Raw genomic sequence first — 15,280 nt, 5'->3', positions numbered from 1 at the left:
CATTAGTCATGTCATGCTCTCTCAGGTTATTCTTTCTAAATGGCAGCTACACCACAAGGCAGGCTCTCTAACAGAGGTGTCTTGGCACATAACAGGTTGCATAAAAGCTATGAGAAAGGTACTCTAATAGGGCAGTATGTGACTACAGCATGTAGACTCCATTGTTCATGCATTATTTAACCATGCACTTTAAAACCACAGTGATATTTTAACCACACATATTTTCCCTATAAAATACACCTATGAGCTCCAAAGGTCTTCTGCAACCCTTGTATTTGCCTATACCCCCCCATTTATGGCAAAGCAACAACTTCACTTTAATGGTGGCCTCGTCAGCAGCATATACTTAATTTCCCTTCTGTCACACTTGGTTATCTGGAGCAATGAACTATACCCAGTACCTCTGGGAATGGAAGAGCATGAAGTCTACTTCACTTTTTTCCATGTGATAGACTTGGTGTTTGGCTGCTAAGATGCCTAGTGCTCTCATATGGGGGTGTGGATTAAAGTGACATTAAAGCCCCCCCCCCCCCCCAATGCTGCTGTAAGTACTTACCTTCTGTGATACCTCTTGATGCAAACATCTTCTTCCTTCCACTCGTTTCCAACAGTCCCTGATCCAGCGCAGACTCCTATGTCTTTCTGTGTCCCATGGTGTCTGTCCTGCATGCATGCTCATGGCTGCGTGCATTCACTTACACTGTGTCACTCCTCCTCTCCCCTCCGGTGATATTGAGTGTGCATGCACCCGCACACACTTCTTCCTGCACTGCCTTTGGGGAAGCTGGATTCTACAGCCAGGAGCGAGTGGCGCAGACACAGGTAAGTTCTTACCTTAGATTGTAAGCTCCTTAACCACCTCCCGTCCATTGGCCGTTCCTGAACGGCCCAACGGGAGCCTTATAGGAACGGGAATGCGTATTTAGACGTCCTTCCCCCGCCCCCCGCTTGTGCGCGGCGCCCAGCACGCACACTAGTGGGGAAACTGTCAGAAATGTAAACAGCCACCGATGGCTGTTTACAGTCAAGCGATCGAGTGTCTCTAGAGACGCCCAATCGCTTATATTAGGTGCCGGTGTGCGCCTCCCCTTCTGTCGCCGCCGGTCCAGAGATCCCGTGTGCTCGGTGTGGCTGGGACCGGGATGGCAACTCTGTCACAGGAGATCAAAGGTAGATCAGTACTCAATCTCCCTTTGATCTCCTCTCCGGTCCCCGAATGCAGGAAGTGATGTATATTACATCACTTACGCATTCAGTGTCACTCTCCGGCTACAGATGCCGGTAAGAAGCTGCTGAAGCAGATCTCTGCTTCATCAGCTTCTCTGGGGGTCCCTAGGTGACATTAGGGGTCTTAGAGACCTCTGATGTATCCATAAAGAGGACCTGTTATGTGAATTGGCTATCACATAGGGGTTTCTTAGCCCCCTATGTGATAGCAATAAAGTTAAGTGTTGAAAAAAAGTGTTTAAAAAATTAAAGCATAAAAAAATTTAAGAAGCTAAAAAAAGTCACAAATAAAAAAAAAGTAAAATAACACCATTTTTTTTTAAAAGTCCGCTGCCCCCCACATACACACGCAAACATGCGTGGGTTGCGCCTACGTGCGAAAACGGCCTATGTGTTACATATCGCCGCGAACGTCGAAGTGAGAGCAATAGTTTTAGGGCCATTAATCACTGTTAGCACTAAACTGATGAGCGGTAAAATCTTTCAAAGCGTCCCCTATGGCCAATTTTGGGTGTGGTCGTTTTCTGCGATTCCACGGGCGCGCACAATTTTAAGGCTTGACATGTTTGGTGTCTATTTACCCGACGTGCAGAAAAGTATATGTATCTTGCTGCACTCCTTACCGGATTTCTTGAAAAAATACTAGTGGGAGTTGCAGTGACCACTGTTGGCACCGTCAAATAATACGTAAGTATAAAGAATGCCACCAGCACACCAAGCTGTTTGTGTTCAGCAAATGCCCATTTTAATGGCAAATATTGTCATTCAATAGCAAGTACTTTCAGGGCCTCTCAGGGTCCCCTTCATCAGACTCAGGAGCCTGATGAAGGGGACCCTGTGAGGCCCTGAAAGTACTTGCTACTGAGAGTAATACAAAGGATACCTTGCCTGATTATTTTCTAAATGACCCCTGCACACCTTTGTGGTGTACAAGACCAGTCACTCTGCAGAAGGAGAGAGAGCACCATTGTTTGGTCTGTATTACATGAAGCTACTGCACATAGGCCACGTTTCACGTTGGATTTCACATTGAAATACTAAAGAACACTAAGTAAGAATACACATGCCTATCCCTATATTGCTTAACCCAGAGTTCAGTTTTAAAAGTGCTTTGCCCTGCATGGTTAAAGGAGTTCTAAAGTCCCAGCTTGCAATCTCCAGTTATAACATCAGCATTGTAATAGGAATACATACTAGAGTTGTTTTTCATAATGCAATCAAAGCTTACTTGCTTGATACTGCTTGATGTGATCTTGAGTTCTCAAGACTACATATCCCAACATGCATTGCCTCCAGCAAGCAATGATAATGTTACATTGTTCAGATGTTGAATTGAAGGCAGGCTCTGTGACTGTGAGAATGGTGCATATTCACAGGGCTGAGTGAAATGGTGTCAGGAAGTACATTCTATGGGCATCTTTAATAAGTAAGTTAACAAACCTCTAGATGGATATGAGTATTTGAAGTGGGAGAGAATTATGGAAATTCAGTACAGAAATACAGATTTATTTTTATTTTTGGACCATAGATAAACTCAAAGTATAGGGAAAGAAATAAAAAAAAAAAACACTGGGAGGAAAGAGTTTTTGATAGAACATGCATGCAAAGCTTCTTCTGCCAAAAAAATCTTCCTTTCTCCCCCATACATGTTATAATTTTCTGTGTCCACTGCATGGTGCATCCGCCATACAGTGTACACGCTTAGCTTACTCATGTTATCTCTAAGGCTGCATTCACACCTGCGCGGTCTGTGAATGAATGCCAAATTGTGTAATTTAGTGCGCATTGACAGAAACACGGCAAAATGTGCAATGTGCTTGCGTTGCCATTCATTTCTAATGGCACCGCAAATACTGCCAAGAAGATGCACGTTTTTGCTCGCCACTTGCATGCATTAAAACACGCACAAATGTGAAAGCAAAAGTGGTTTGCAAAATTTGCTACATGTGCTTTTTTGCCGTGTTTGTCTCACGTTCAGGTCCGATTTAATTTAATGGGGATGCAGAACAGGAACGCGCACAAGTAAATGTGCTATGTGTTCACTGAATGCGCAGGTGTGAATGCGGTCTAACATGCCGTGAATGAGCCTGGTGACGATGTAACTAAGCACATGTGCACATCATCAGTGGCCGAAGAGGACTTCTGAGAACCTGGAAGTGTATCAAGGTGATGGAGGTGCATTGAGGACGGAACATTGATCCAACAGCACTGGAGAATAGCAAGTAAGTAAGTAAGCCATTTACTTTTGCTTTAAAGTGACACTAAACTAAGGAGTTAAATCTTAAAAATGCATTCAAGAACCTTAACTATTAACAGAAATGTATATTTGTGTATCACTCGGCTGTACATCCTCAAATCATCTCTGAATTAGTGCTGACACTGTCCTTCCTTCTGAAGGGCATAGGAATGAATAGCTAGATTGCTATTGGCTATTTCAATTTGCAAAAGCCAATAGCAAGTTGGCTATTGCATCTGCCTTCTGCTGCTGTCAATTAGCAGAAGAGGACCTGATGGAGAACTTCCGGTCCACCTCTGCTGATTAACAGCAGCAGTGGGCGGGTACAATAACTAGTCTGCTATTGGCTATTGCAAATTGAAATAGCCAATAGCAGCCTAGCTATTCATTTCTATGCTGTTTTTGTTTTCTCTGACCGATGGAGGCCCGATGTAAAAAAAAAACAAACCAGATAGCAGGGAAAGGTTTACTCTGCTAGATAGAGCAGAGTAAACCTTTCCGGGAGAAAATGTTTCTCTCCCGGGTGTCCGAGAGCTGCCATCTTATAGCGGGAGAGTTGAGATGTCTGATCTCATGTTTAGTTTACTAATTTGTATTGGGATTGTAGTCTATGACGGGAGTGGAGTGGAGCGGTGACTACTTTACAACACACAGGGACCATGGGGAACAAAAGTAGCCACCCTCCAGAAGGAAGGACAGTGTCAGCACCAATTCAGAGATGATTTGAGGATCTACAGATGAGTGATACACAAATAAAATACATTTTTATAGTTATGTTACTTGAATGTATGTTTAAGGTTTAACTCCTGAGTTTGGTGTCACTTTAAGGCACAGGTCCACTTTAATATGTCCATGTATGGGCAAATCGCTCCCAGAGGGAAACCCACGGAGCCCCCACATCTCTCCCTCTAACTTTTTCTGATCCCGAAGGAGTCACACACATTTCGTGTGCAAAGTTTCCCCTGAAATAGCTATTTCTAATAGATATGATACTGCCATATTTTTTCCAGAAGCCTAGCGGGAATGTGAACACCCTGTGCCTTCCTAAGAGACTAGTGAAAGGAAAATGGGGCGTTTGTTATGGTGTCCAGCTTGTAGCAGCCTGTGAGAGTGAATGGGTTAAGGCCTCCACATGCCGCGCGCCCCTCCCTGCTCCTCCTCCCCCCTCCTGTGCCTCTTCTGCCAGTAAAGTCCCGTTAGGAAGCGGCTTCATTGTACTGGTCGCCTTCTCCCCGCTCACCATCACTACTGGAGGCAGACAGAGACGGGGGAAAAGTCAGCTAGAAGACGGCTGAAGGACAAGAAGACGACGTCGTGTGGAGGGGGATACGAGAGAGCGGGAAATACGACGCTGAGGAATACAGGGAGACATCCCGGGACAAGTTTGCCGAGGGAGTAACATTGCCAGAGAATCAGCATGTCTATCTCCGTGCCGCAGAATGGAGTTCTGGAGGACAAAGACAACCTGATTGAACTCTTTGTCAAGGTAAGTGTATCCTCTGCCCTCCATCACATGCCCTGTGTGGTAGAGAAACCTTCTTTCTATCAGTCAGGAGGAGGGGGGGCACTGTGGACCGAGATAACCCATCATCAATGGTGATGTCATATCATAGTCAATGGGCTGATTATACAACACTAATCTACTCCGAGGGCTTCAGCTCTGTGACCTGGTGCTGTGCTAATCTGTAAGATGTGGCCCTTCTAAACATGGAGGCTAACCTTTTACAGAAAAAGAAACCCATTCATCTTCTGAGTGCTGGCAGGTGCATGTCAGCCGGCCACAGCCCCAAGACTCCACTCACATGTGCGCGTCTGCATTTTAGTCCCATCACACCAGATGCAACGGCATCCCTTTTTATAGCGCAAAGACGTCTGCCAATTATTGGGAGCAGTTCACACCAGTGCGTTGCCTACATGTGCGCTGCCCTCCTGGAAAAAAAAAAAAAGTAGTGCAGTTTCTACTACTGTATTTAACGCCTGTCAACGCAACACAATGGACATCAACGCAAGGCACAACCAATACCTTTTGACCCTTAGTGTAAAAATCACACCAAAAAAACCCCACGATGCATGACAATGTGCAATGCCAACACAAATAACCGCGCTTGCTTTGAGTCACGTCCAATGCACACATTTCGGTGTGCATGCATCCTTAAGCTGGCCATAAACTGTTCAAATTTTGGCATTCACACAGTGTGTGCCGCTGTCGGCACCCTTTCGGCCGACATCCTTTGATCAGCTGGTTGGTAAAACTTCTAACGAACAGCGCCACCAGCCAAAGCGCTGCCGCCTCTGTTTGGGTATTCTGACAGTGGGAGATTCCTCGGTCAATGCTTTTAGGTGTTAATGGAGGCATCTGTAATATTTTCTTTGTTGAGGCCGCAGGTTGAATATTTGCAGTGTATGGCCAGCTTTAGACCGCGGCTGGGGATACCTGCGGATTCTTGCAGTAGGAATCCCAGGTGAGTCCGTTCTGATATACTTGCTGTGCCCATTCAAGCTAATGACAAGGTGACAGCAGCCCACATCTAATCATACATGGTAACGTTTCCTACAATTTGGGATAGATGATTGTCCCTGGATTCAGTCTGTCTGCGTCCAGGGACAATCGTCTATCTTGGAACTGCAGTTAACTGTTCCATGGACTGCCGCTGACAGATGCGGACAGGTGCACATTCCTTCTGCAGGAATCCTTGGCCACAGCCTAAAGCTGGCCATACACTGCTCTATTCTATTGGAAAAAAAAAATGGAATAGATTCCTCCCATCAATGCTTACAGGTGTTGATTGAGGAATCTCTCACTGTCGTCTTTGTATTCTGACGGTGGGCACCTGCTGCTGTCAGACTACCTGAACAGAGGCAGCAGCTCATTGGCTGTCGGCTCCTTCGATCAGCTGATGGAGGAATGCTGTCTGAAAAAGTGCTGACAGCAGCACCCACTGTGTGAATTTTTGAGCAGTTCCTGAAGAAGCGGCTGAAACTCTCATAATGTATAGCAAGTGTGCATGTAGCCTTAAACGCACCCTTTTCAGCTCCTTTTTGTCATACAACAACTGAAATCTGAATTATAAGCAAATGTCTACATACAGGAGGCATGTGTATTCATACTTGAGGGCTAGTTCACACCAAGCGTGGAGCAGTTACAGAATGGATCAAAAGTCCGTCCAATGCTATTTTGGGCTCTGGTTCAAACCCGAGCATTCAGTTCCAGAGCATGTGGGAAAACTGCAGCATGCCCTATTTTTTTTTTTTGCCTGCTCTGGAACGCACCAAAACGCATGCAGACACATAAAAAATGCATGCAAATGCCCTAGAACGCACTGAAAGCCCATTTTAGGCCCCCCCAAAAAAAGAAATATATCTCGTAGCCCGACGAGCAGCTTCCCGGCCGGCTGTTGTAATTACACGGCCAGCCAGGAGCTTCACATTCAAGTGATCGGGGGTCTCTAGAGACGCTCGATCGCTTGTATTAGCAGCTGTCACTGCCGTTGCCGGTCCTGAGATCCGATGCGGCCCGGGACCGGTACGGCTCTGTGACAGGAGATCAAAGGAAGTTCAGTATACGAACTCCCTTTGATCTCCTCTCAGTCCCCGAATGCAGCAAGTGATATATATTACATCACTTCCTGCATTCAGTTTCACTCCCCAGCTACAGAAGCTGATGAAGCCGATCTCTGCTTCATCAGCTTCTCTGGGGGTCCCTAGATGACATTAGGGGTCTTGGAGACCCCCTGATGTCTCCATAAAGAGGACCTGTCATGTAAATTGGCTATCATAGGGGGCTTCTTAGTCCCCCATGTAATAGCAATAAAGTTGCGTGTAAAAAAATAATAAAAAAATTAAAGAATCATAAAAAAAATAAGAAAAAATCACTGATAACACTAAACTGATGAGCAGTAAAAGCGTTTTAATCGTCGCCTATGTGCGTTTTTTTTGCGGGCGCACGCAATTTTAAGGCCTCCTCCCTGTATTTTCCTGCAGGTGTGGCCAAACTCCAGCCCACCAGCTGTTATGGCACTACAAATCCCATGAGGCATTGCAGGGTTCTCACAGGTATGACTCCCAGAGACAGATGTATGATAGGATATGTAGTTTCACCACAGCTGGAGTTTGCCTACCCCATGCTGGAGTGGGTGGGGCCTGCTGAGTGCTTCCCACAGCTCTGCTCTCTGCACAGACTATGTACAACATAGTTATGATGTCCCTGCTACTTTTACAAGGTAACAATTGGATTTGTATCCTCTGTGTGACTATTACGGAATATATGTGAATGAAAACTTTTGTGCCAGGGGTTCTGCATTAAAGAATGACTTCACCATACCTGGGTAAAACAAAGTTCCATCTCACTTTCAATTCCCGGGTATGATGACCAATAACATACTTACTAGCCCATGGAGTCCAGTGTTGTCTTCCTTGCACATGACGTTCTCCCTGAACTGCTCTGATCGCATGCCACCATCCTGATGCAGTTCGTAGGGAAGACAGTTTTTTTTTTCTTCCTGTGTTACATGTGCATACGTCCCCCCAAATCCAACCCATGCAAAGATATGCTCTAGATCTCTAGCAAGTCCCAGATACTTTGCAGAGACCTGCAACAGGTTTGTGTTGGTTGGGACAAAAATTGCATAATACCTCATCCCTCACTAAAGCACCTGCCTCTTGGGGATGTGTGACATGGACATCCCAAGGGGGGGGGGGGGTCAGGAAGTGGTGTGCTGCACCACTATATATTAAAGTATTTACTTTCCAGAATATTAAAGTCCAAGCTTACTATTTTAGAGCATGCTTCATGTCATGCCCATGTATATTCAAGGTGAAAATGTTTCCATTTTATTATATTTTTCCAAAAGCTGGACTATGCCTTTTAATAAAGTATCTACAATTTTATATGAGGGGAGTAAGCAGATGCGAGGAAGCTCATTTTATTGGTGAATGTCCGTTTTAAGTTAGTAATGTATTAGTGGGTTAGAAATTCAATAGTAAAAGTTAGTATAGTCTGTCATTCTGACTTGATTCTGAGCTGTCTGTATTTTGGAATAATCGGACAATTTGCTTAGATAATGAATAATCCAAAATGGTTTACTTTTAAGTCCTATGCAGACAGCAGTGATGAGGGTCAAAGAACATTCAACAGCCAATCATACTTCACCTTACTGTAGGGAGGTCAGTGGGGGATTCTGTTTGATACTGTTATTTGCCCTTTGATCTTGCAGGCCTATTTCTAAAGATCAGCAAAATCATTTGTTTTCCTTGCACTGCTCTGTCCCCAGTGGTTGTACTTTCATTTTAACATGGCACATTGTGATATTGAAGGGCAGCTTTAGAAATCAATAAAAAAACAGATTTGCAAAATGCATAAAATAGAAAACTGGTTCTTTTTAACCGCCTCCCGCCCGGCCGTTGTAAAGAACCGGCCAGGCGGGAGCTTCCTGGATCTGACTGGCCGCCTAAAGACGGCCTGTTGGCCCCGCCCACTCGCACGTGCCGGAAACTGCCCAAATCTAAAAACAGGCAGCAATGCCTGTTTACATAGAAGCGATCTGCTGGCTACAGAGCCAGCCGATCGCTTGTATAACATGCCGGTCTGTGCAGCCCCGATTGTCCTAAGCTCCGCTGTGCCCGGTGCAAGGCCAGGACCAGCATGGTGGCTCTGACAGGATCAGAGGGAGATCGGTACATGATCCACTCTTCTGTGTCAGAATGCGGAAGTGATGTATATTACATCACTTTCACATTCTTATGTCACTCTCCAGCTTCTTTGGGGGTCCTTAGGTGACATTAGGGGTCTTGGAGACCCCTGATGTCTCCATAAAGAGGGCCTGTCACATCTCTTTGCTACCGCATAGTGGGGTTGCAATAAAAAAAAAGTCGCAGTGAGAGCAATTATTCTAGGGCCATTAATCACGGCTAACACTAAACTGATAAGCGGTAAAAGCTTTTAAAACGTCGCCTATGGTCAATTTTGGGTATGGTAGTTTTTGTTTTTTTTTTGTGATTTTCGCGGGTGCGCATAATTTTAAAGCTTGACATGTTTGGTGTCTATTTACCCGATGTGACCCCGTCTTTTTTATATTTTACCAAAAAATTGGGTAATAATTGTTTCCTAACCTAATAAAAACTTTTGTTTTCAAAATGTTCAGTAATTTCTCCTTTTTAATATAGTAAAAAAAAAAGTGGTGAATAAATACCACCAAAAAGCTCTATCTGTCCCCAAAAATTGGTATAAAATGTATTTCACTTCAGCGTTGCATGACTGAATAAATATCAGTCCAAGTACTGCAGCGCTGAATACTAAAAAATGGCCTGGCCAAGAAGCGGTTAAACAACTGGCAGGAGTCTGTATACATTGGCAATCGATATCTACAAAACTCACCTTCATTCATAATATAGAAGCTTGGAGTAAGTTTACAAATGGACCACTGATGGGAGGCAGCTTTTCAAAAATGTACTTCACTTGTTTCATGGAGTTCAATTCTTTCCTGAATTTAGTTATTTTGTCTTCTTTGTAAAAGCATGATTTATTGGTTGTAGTCAGAATTTCAGTCCACCCCTTTCCCAGTTTGCTTGCTATTTGCTGTAGTGTTTTCCAGTATTTGTGTGTGTCTTTTTAAAGTTAAAGAGGAACTCCAACTTTGGTAGATGACTTATAGTCTACCCTGTAGATCATTTTCCTCCCAGGTTGCCAGTCTGTCTGTAATTGAAATGTAATTATTACTTTCTCCCTCTGTGGAATTCCCTTTTTCCGGTGGTATGACGGTAAACATTGCACAGCCATTTCCTGTCTGAAGCCCTGTCGTTTTTGCTCTCCTCTGTATAGTAATTGAGACTATAGAGGTCAAGTCATCATGTTAGTAATGTTGATGCTGGGTGGGATTGAATGATCACAATTGGCATACAGTCTGCCCCGTCACATCTACCTCCCTAACCCTGCTTGTAATGGCAACAACCTGCATTCATAATTTAGCAATGCCCAGCACCTCTCTGAATCTACACTTATTCCAAAGGCGAATGGGACATGTAGGACATTATGTGAGCAGGAAAAAAAAAAAGTTCCTAGGGTCTGCCAAACGTACTGGAGAGAAGAGATGACATCATGGGTAAATGAAACTGCTGTTTATGGCACTAGAAGGGGGAAAAAATAGCAGTGCTGGTGGGTCTGATATAGAACATATAGTGTGGAGGGTTGATAATCCTGGAGTTGAGCTTTAAAGTGTATCTGTGGTCAGAAAGCAATTTATTTACACATTGAATTTCCATTAGTTCTAGCCTATTCCCATTAATCAAAACTATGTTGACGTTTGGAAGCTTACTCTGCAAACAATCCCCCAGGTTTCACTTCCCTTAATGCAGTGATGTATATTTCCTATGCCTTGTGACTATGTACTGTGTGTTGCCCATTTCACAGAGCCTGCCTTCTGCTGATAAAGAGGAGTTTCAGAAGGCACAGTCAGTACAGTAAATGTCCCACATGTGACATCACTGCTTGCAGGCACCATTGTAATATGGGATATGTAGTTCTTTTTAGAAATCAAAAGTAAACCACATGAAGGGAATCCAGGAAGATGTTGAATGAGATGTCCAGGAGATGGGAAGAGCTTGAAACATAAAAGGATAGTCTTCCAGTAAGCCTATATTGTATTCTTAAATAAGTATTGTTGCTATTGCTACCACAATGCTGATGTTGTAAAAGGAAAGTATACGCTGTGATTAGATCTCCATGTTTTTAAAGAGGCGTATACATTTATAAACAGTTATATATGGACTTTGAAAACAATACTTGTGTATGAAATAAAGCACTATGATAGTGTTGAACATGGCTTCTTGTAATATGACCACTTCTGGCCAAGGTAACGATAGGGTGACAGCGTCCACATCTGTCAGCTCTGTACGCATGGGATCGTATATGGAAAAATACCTGCAGATCAGGATATATGCTAGTCCTTGGACCCGATCTATTTGCGTCCAGTGACAATCCTCTATCCTGAACTGCAGGTAGTTGTTCTATAACATGTATCCCCCGGTTTGTCCGGAAATGACAGGCACCCATGAGACAGGGGCCTGACTATGAAACAGGAGGCGTGTTCCCTGGAAAACCTACATGTGGGCCAAATCAACCAATTAACTTTTCACACTGCAAATGCACATTTGCAAATGAAAAGACTATCTGGTTTCTATGGGAGACCCTTCCATTTACTAACTTGTACATTTCTAAAACACACCACTGTAAGTGGGATTTTTGCTTTCCCTGTGCAACTTAACTGAACATTTTTGTTGATGGTGGCAAAGTAGTTATTATTTTTATTGCAAAAATAGTTTTGCCCTACTATGAGTCATCTGTGTTGAAAAAATAAGCTAACATGGAGGTTGCCAGCACATGTAGACAGAGGTTTTGGGTGTGTCTGTCTGCTTACTTATGCCAGTTGTTACATGGGCTTGTGCCATAAAGAAAATAAAGCCTGGGTTTGTTCAACGTAAAAATGGCTTCTTTATTGATGTTTCTTTCTTTATTTTAAGGATTTTCCAGTTCATTTGAGTTTTTTTCTTCTTGTTTTTTTTTTATTGTATCCTGTCTAGCAGCGTGCATATGATCCTTACACTGTCTCCTATTACTCCAGAACTGAAATATGAATGTTTATCTCTTTTATATATGTTGAATACAGTTTAACTCATTGACCCCATATTACCAGGGCTGAAACAACTCATCGATAATGAGAATTGTTGTCAATTATTCTTTTTATCGATGAGTTGATTTCCGATTAGTTGAATCCACCGCTGACACTCTGCTCCGCGCTGGCTGCAGCGGTCTGTGTCCCTTTTCAATCCCCACTGCTCTTCCCATCTGTATAGGCAGAGGCAGCAGGGACACTGACCACTGCAGCTGGCACCAGCGGGGAGGAGAGACTGATGTGCCTCTGCATTGCCCCATGCCTCCGTTTTCTCAGCTGCTCCCTCTTTTCCAGACAGGAGAAAGCTGGCATCGAATACCCACCTAGTGGCTGGGAGCAATACCCAGCCTGCTATTTAAATTTGCAATGGCCAACAACAGGCTGACAATTGTACCAGCCTGCTGTCAATCGGCAGAGGAGGGAACTGAAGAACTTTCTGCAGTTCCCTCCTCTGCTGATTGCACCCGCCCACTGCCTGCTGTCAATCACCAGCCTGCTGTTGGCTATTGCAGTTTAAAATAGCCAATATCAGGCTGGGTATTGCTTCCAGCTACTGTATGCTAATGATTACATTCAGCTGTCCTTTCCTTAGCTAAAGCTATTGAAGTGGTAAGGTGACAATAGGGGTCTAATTTAACCCCTAATGTCAAACTTAAGGAGAACCTGTCCCCTCCAATCTACTATCACATAGGGGGTTTCTGAGCCCCACCATGTGATGGCAGTGAAGATACGCAGGGATGCACCAAAACTTTCGGTACGAGTACTGATATATATATTTTTTTTTTTTCGGTACTCGCCGATTTCGACTACAGATACGGCAAGTCCCATTAAGGAAGCCCGGTGGTGTGTAATCACTCGCCAGCTGACTTCCTGATTAGCAGGGAAGCTGTCTCCATGCTTTCTCGTCACCTGGTGAGCCTGCTTTCTGGCCAATCAGGAAGCCGGCTCCATGCTCCATCACAAGTGTCGGGCTAGGCGTCGAGCATTTGGGCGAGTATGAGTACTCGCTCAAATACTCAGCATTGGCACCGGTGCATCCCTAAAGATAAGTAAAAAAATAAAGTTTAAATAAAATGTAAAATATCCCCCCCAACCCCACAATAGCATGCGCACTAGCAGAAACACAAGTGAGGTGCACCTAATGGGAAATGATTGTGCTACACATACAATAATTCTAGGGCCAAAATTCATCCCTAATGCTGTGTGTGTGTTGCTGCAAATGGTTGCGATACCATTTGTTTCAGTGGCATCCCAAATACACCTCCGGTCTACAAACATTGTTTGTATCGCTGCATTTTTGTATTTTATTTTACATTTTTTTTGATTATCTGATCGAAAAAATATCGACCCACTAATCGATTTATAAAACTAATCGTTAGTTGCAGCCCTACATATTACTATTACATTCTTGAAGATATCCATGAATTTACACACAGTAGTTACTGTTGGCTATGTACCAGATGTGCCATTGTTTATAGCCATGAAGATTTGTGCTCATCTTCCCTTCAAATAGATCTTGGCATGTGTGTACAGCTGTAAACTACACAATCCTTTTTATGGGGTAACAACTATTCTGCACAATGGCTTCAACATTGTGGCACAGTGTTTAAAGCATTTGACAGATGCCCTTGACCACACACATAAAGACACAATATGCAAACTCACAAATTCACATTAGTGGTAGAAAGGATATAACTATAAATGCTTTAGGACCGCACCATCTGGCTCTGCAGGACCCACTGTACCCTTAAGCTTTGTGTGGTGTGCAACTAGGGTGCGCTGTTTATTGCTCCCATTGTCTGGATAGATTAAAGTAAATCTTCACAAACCTAGGAATTTTACATGAAGCTGATAATACAAAAATACCTCATCCAATGTTCCCTTCATTGATGGTACATGTCAAAATCGTAAGTAGACCCGGTATTATAGGCAGCCAAAGGTACATCATATAATAATTTTCCCTTTGCCATGCCCTTCATGACCTTAGTCTGGCGATGGTTGTACAGGGATTAAAAAAAACGTACGATCTGCCTATCTTGGACAGGCAGATCGCACTCTCGATCATCGCAAGCCCGCCCCCCTGAGGGGCTGGCTTTCGATGACCGCAATGCTGAACGGGCAGTGTGCGCACACCGGCCCGTTCAGCATTTGTCTTCCGAGCACCGTTCTAACCAGCCGAGAATCGTACGATTCCCGGCTGGTTTTCAAACATGCTGGTTCGACAGAAGACGTGCGACCGTACAGTAGAACGGTCGCACGTCTCCGTTCACACTGCTCGATTCTCGTACGATCGCGGGATTTCCCGCGATTCTCGTACGAGAATCGAGCGGTGTATGGGCACCTTAACAGACCTTGAATGACCTGCCTAACTGATAGAGACTCATGGGAGGAACCTGGAACAAGGATTTCCAGAAGTTGACATTTGTATACATTTTATGTATGTTTTGTTCAGCTGTTTATATACTTGGATCCACTGATGGTTTTGGTATTTAGTGTGTTCTGAAACTAAAACATTTTCAGGTTGGTTTGCATATTCTGAAGAAGCAATAAAAGTACATTAAAACAAACCTGCATTCACAAATGAATCTTGAAACTTCAAAAGAGAAACGCCAAAATCATAGCCTCTTGTCTTCCCCATTTTAGTTTCTATAGAAGAAGAATCTGGACAGCCTGCCAGACTTCTAATGTAAACAGATAGCAGGTGTTTTCTATGATCAAGGCTCCATTAACACTGCTGTGTTGTGCACGGTTCCACAATGCACAGGGGCGTGCATTGGTGTGATGCAGTGTCATTCATTCTGAATGGGACCCCAATGCACCTTCTCAACCCACAGCCATTGCAATGTAGGGCAACAAATGTATGTTTCTGTGCGCTACTGAAAATGCTGCATGTTCGCTGTGTTTTTTTTTTTTTTTTCTCTCCTGTTTTTAGGCAGACCATTCATATGAATGGGCTGCCTTACTGCAGTGTGCAGCAACACGTGCCAGTGTTAATCCAGCCTGAAACCTGACATTAGAGTCTTCATTGTAATTTTTGAGAATGAATGACTTCATTCTATGTGCAGCTAAGGAGGTCAGTGGTGACTTGGTTTTAACTCTCCCCCCCCCCCCCCCACCCGCAGTAAAAAAATATACATATAAACAAAACCAC

The 15,280-nt window shown here is 43.9% G+C and overlaps 1 protein-coding gene across 1 annotated transcript in view; it reads left to right on the top strand.

The window, feature by feature from the left end:
- The first annotated feature begins 4,780 nt into the window (after positions 1-4,780).
- Positions 4,781-15,280, top strand: part of CLIC4 (chloride intracellular channel 4) — a 51,518-nt gene continuing 41,018 nt past the window's right edge. The window contains exon 1 of the mRNA XM_018569203.1: positions 4,781-4,949. Coding sequence (XP_018424705.1) covers positions 4,881-4,949 — 69 coding nt within the window. The 5' untranslated portion in view covers positions 4,781-4,880. The remainder of the gene's footprint in view (positions 4,950-15,280) is intronic.

This window comes from Nanorana parkeri, unplaced genomic scaffold (genome assembly GCF_000935625.1).
Source record: "Nanorana parkeri isolate BGI_ZX_2015 unplaced genomic scaffold, ASM93562v1 scaffold1303, whole genome shotgun sequence".
Classification (NCBI taxonomy): domain Eukaryota; kingdom Metazoa; phylum Chordata; class Amphibia; order Anura; family Dicroglossidae; genus Nanorana; species Nanorana parkeri.
Note: the sequence above shows the minus strand (reverse complement) of the source record. Positions and strands in the feature narration are given on the sequence as shown.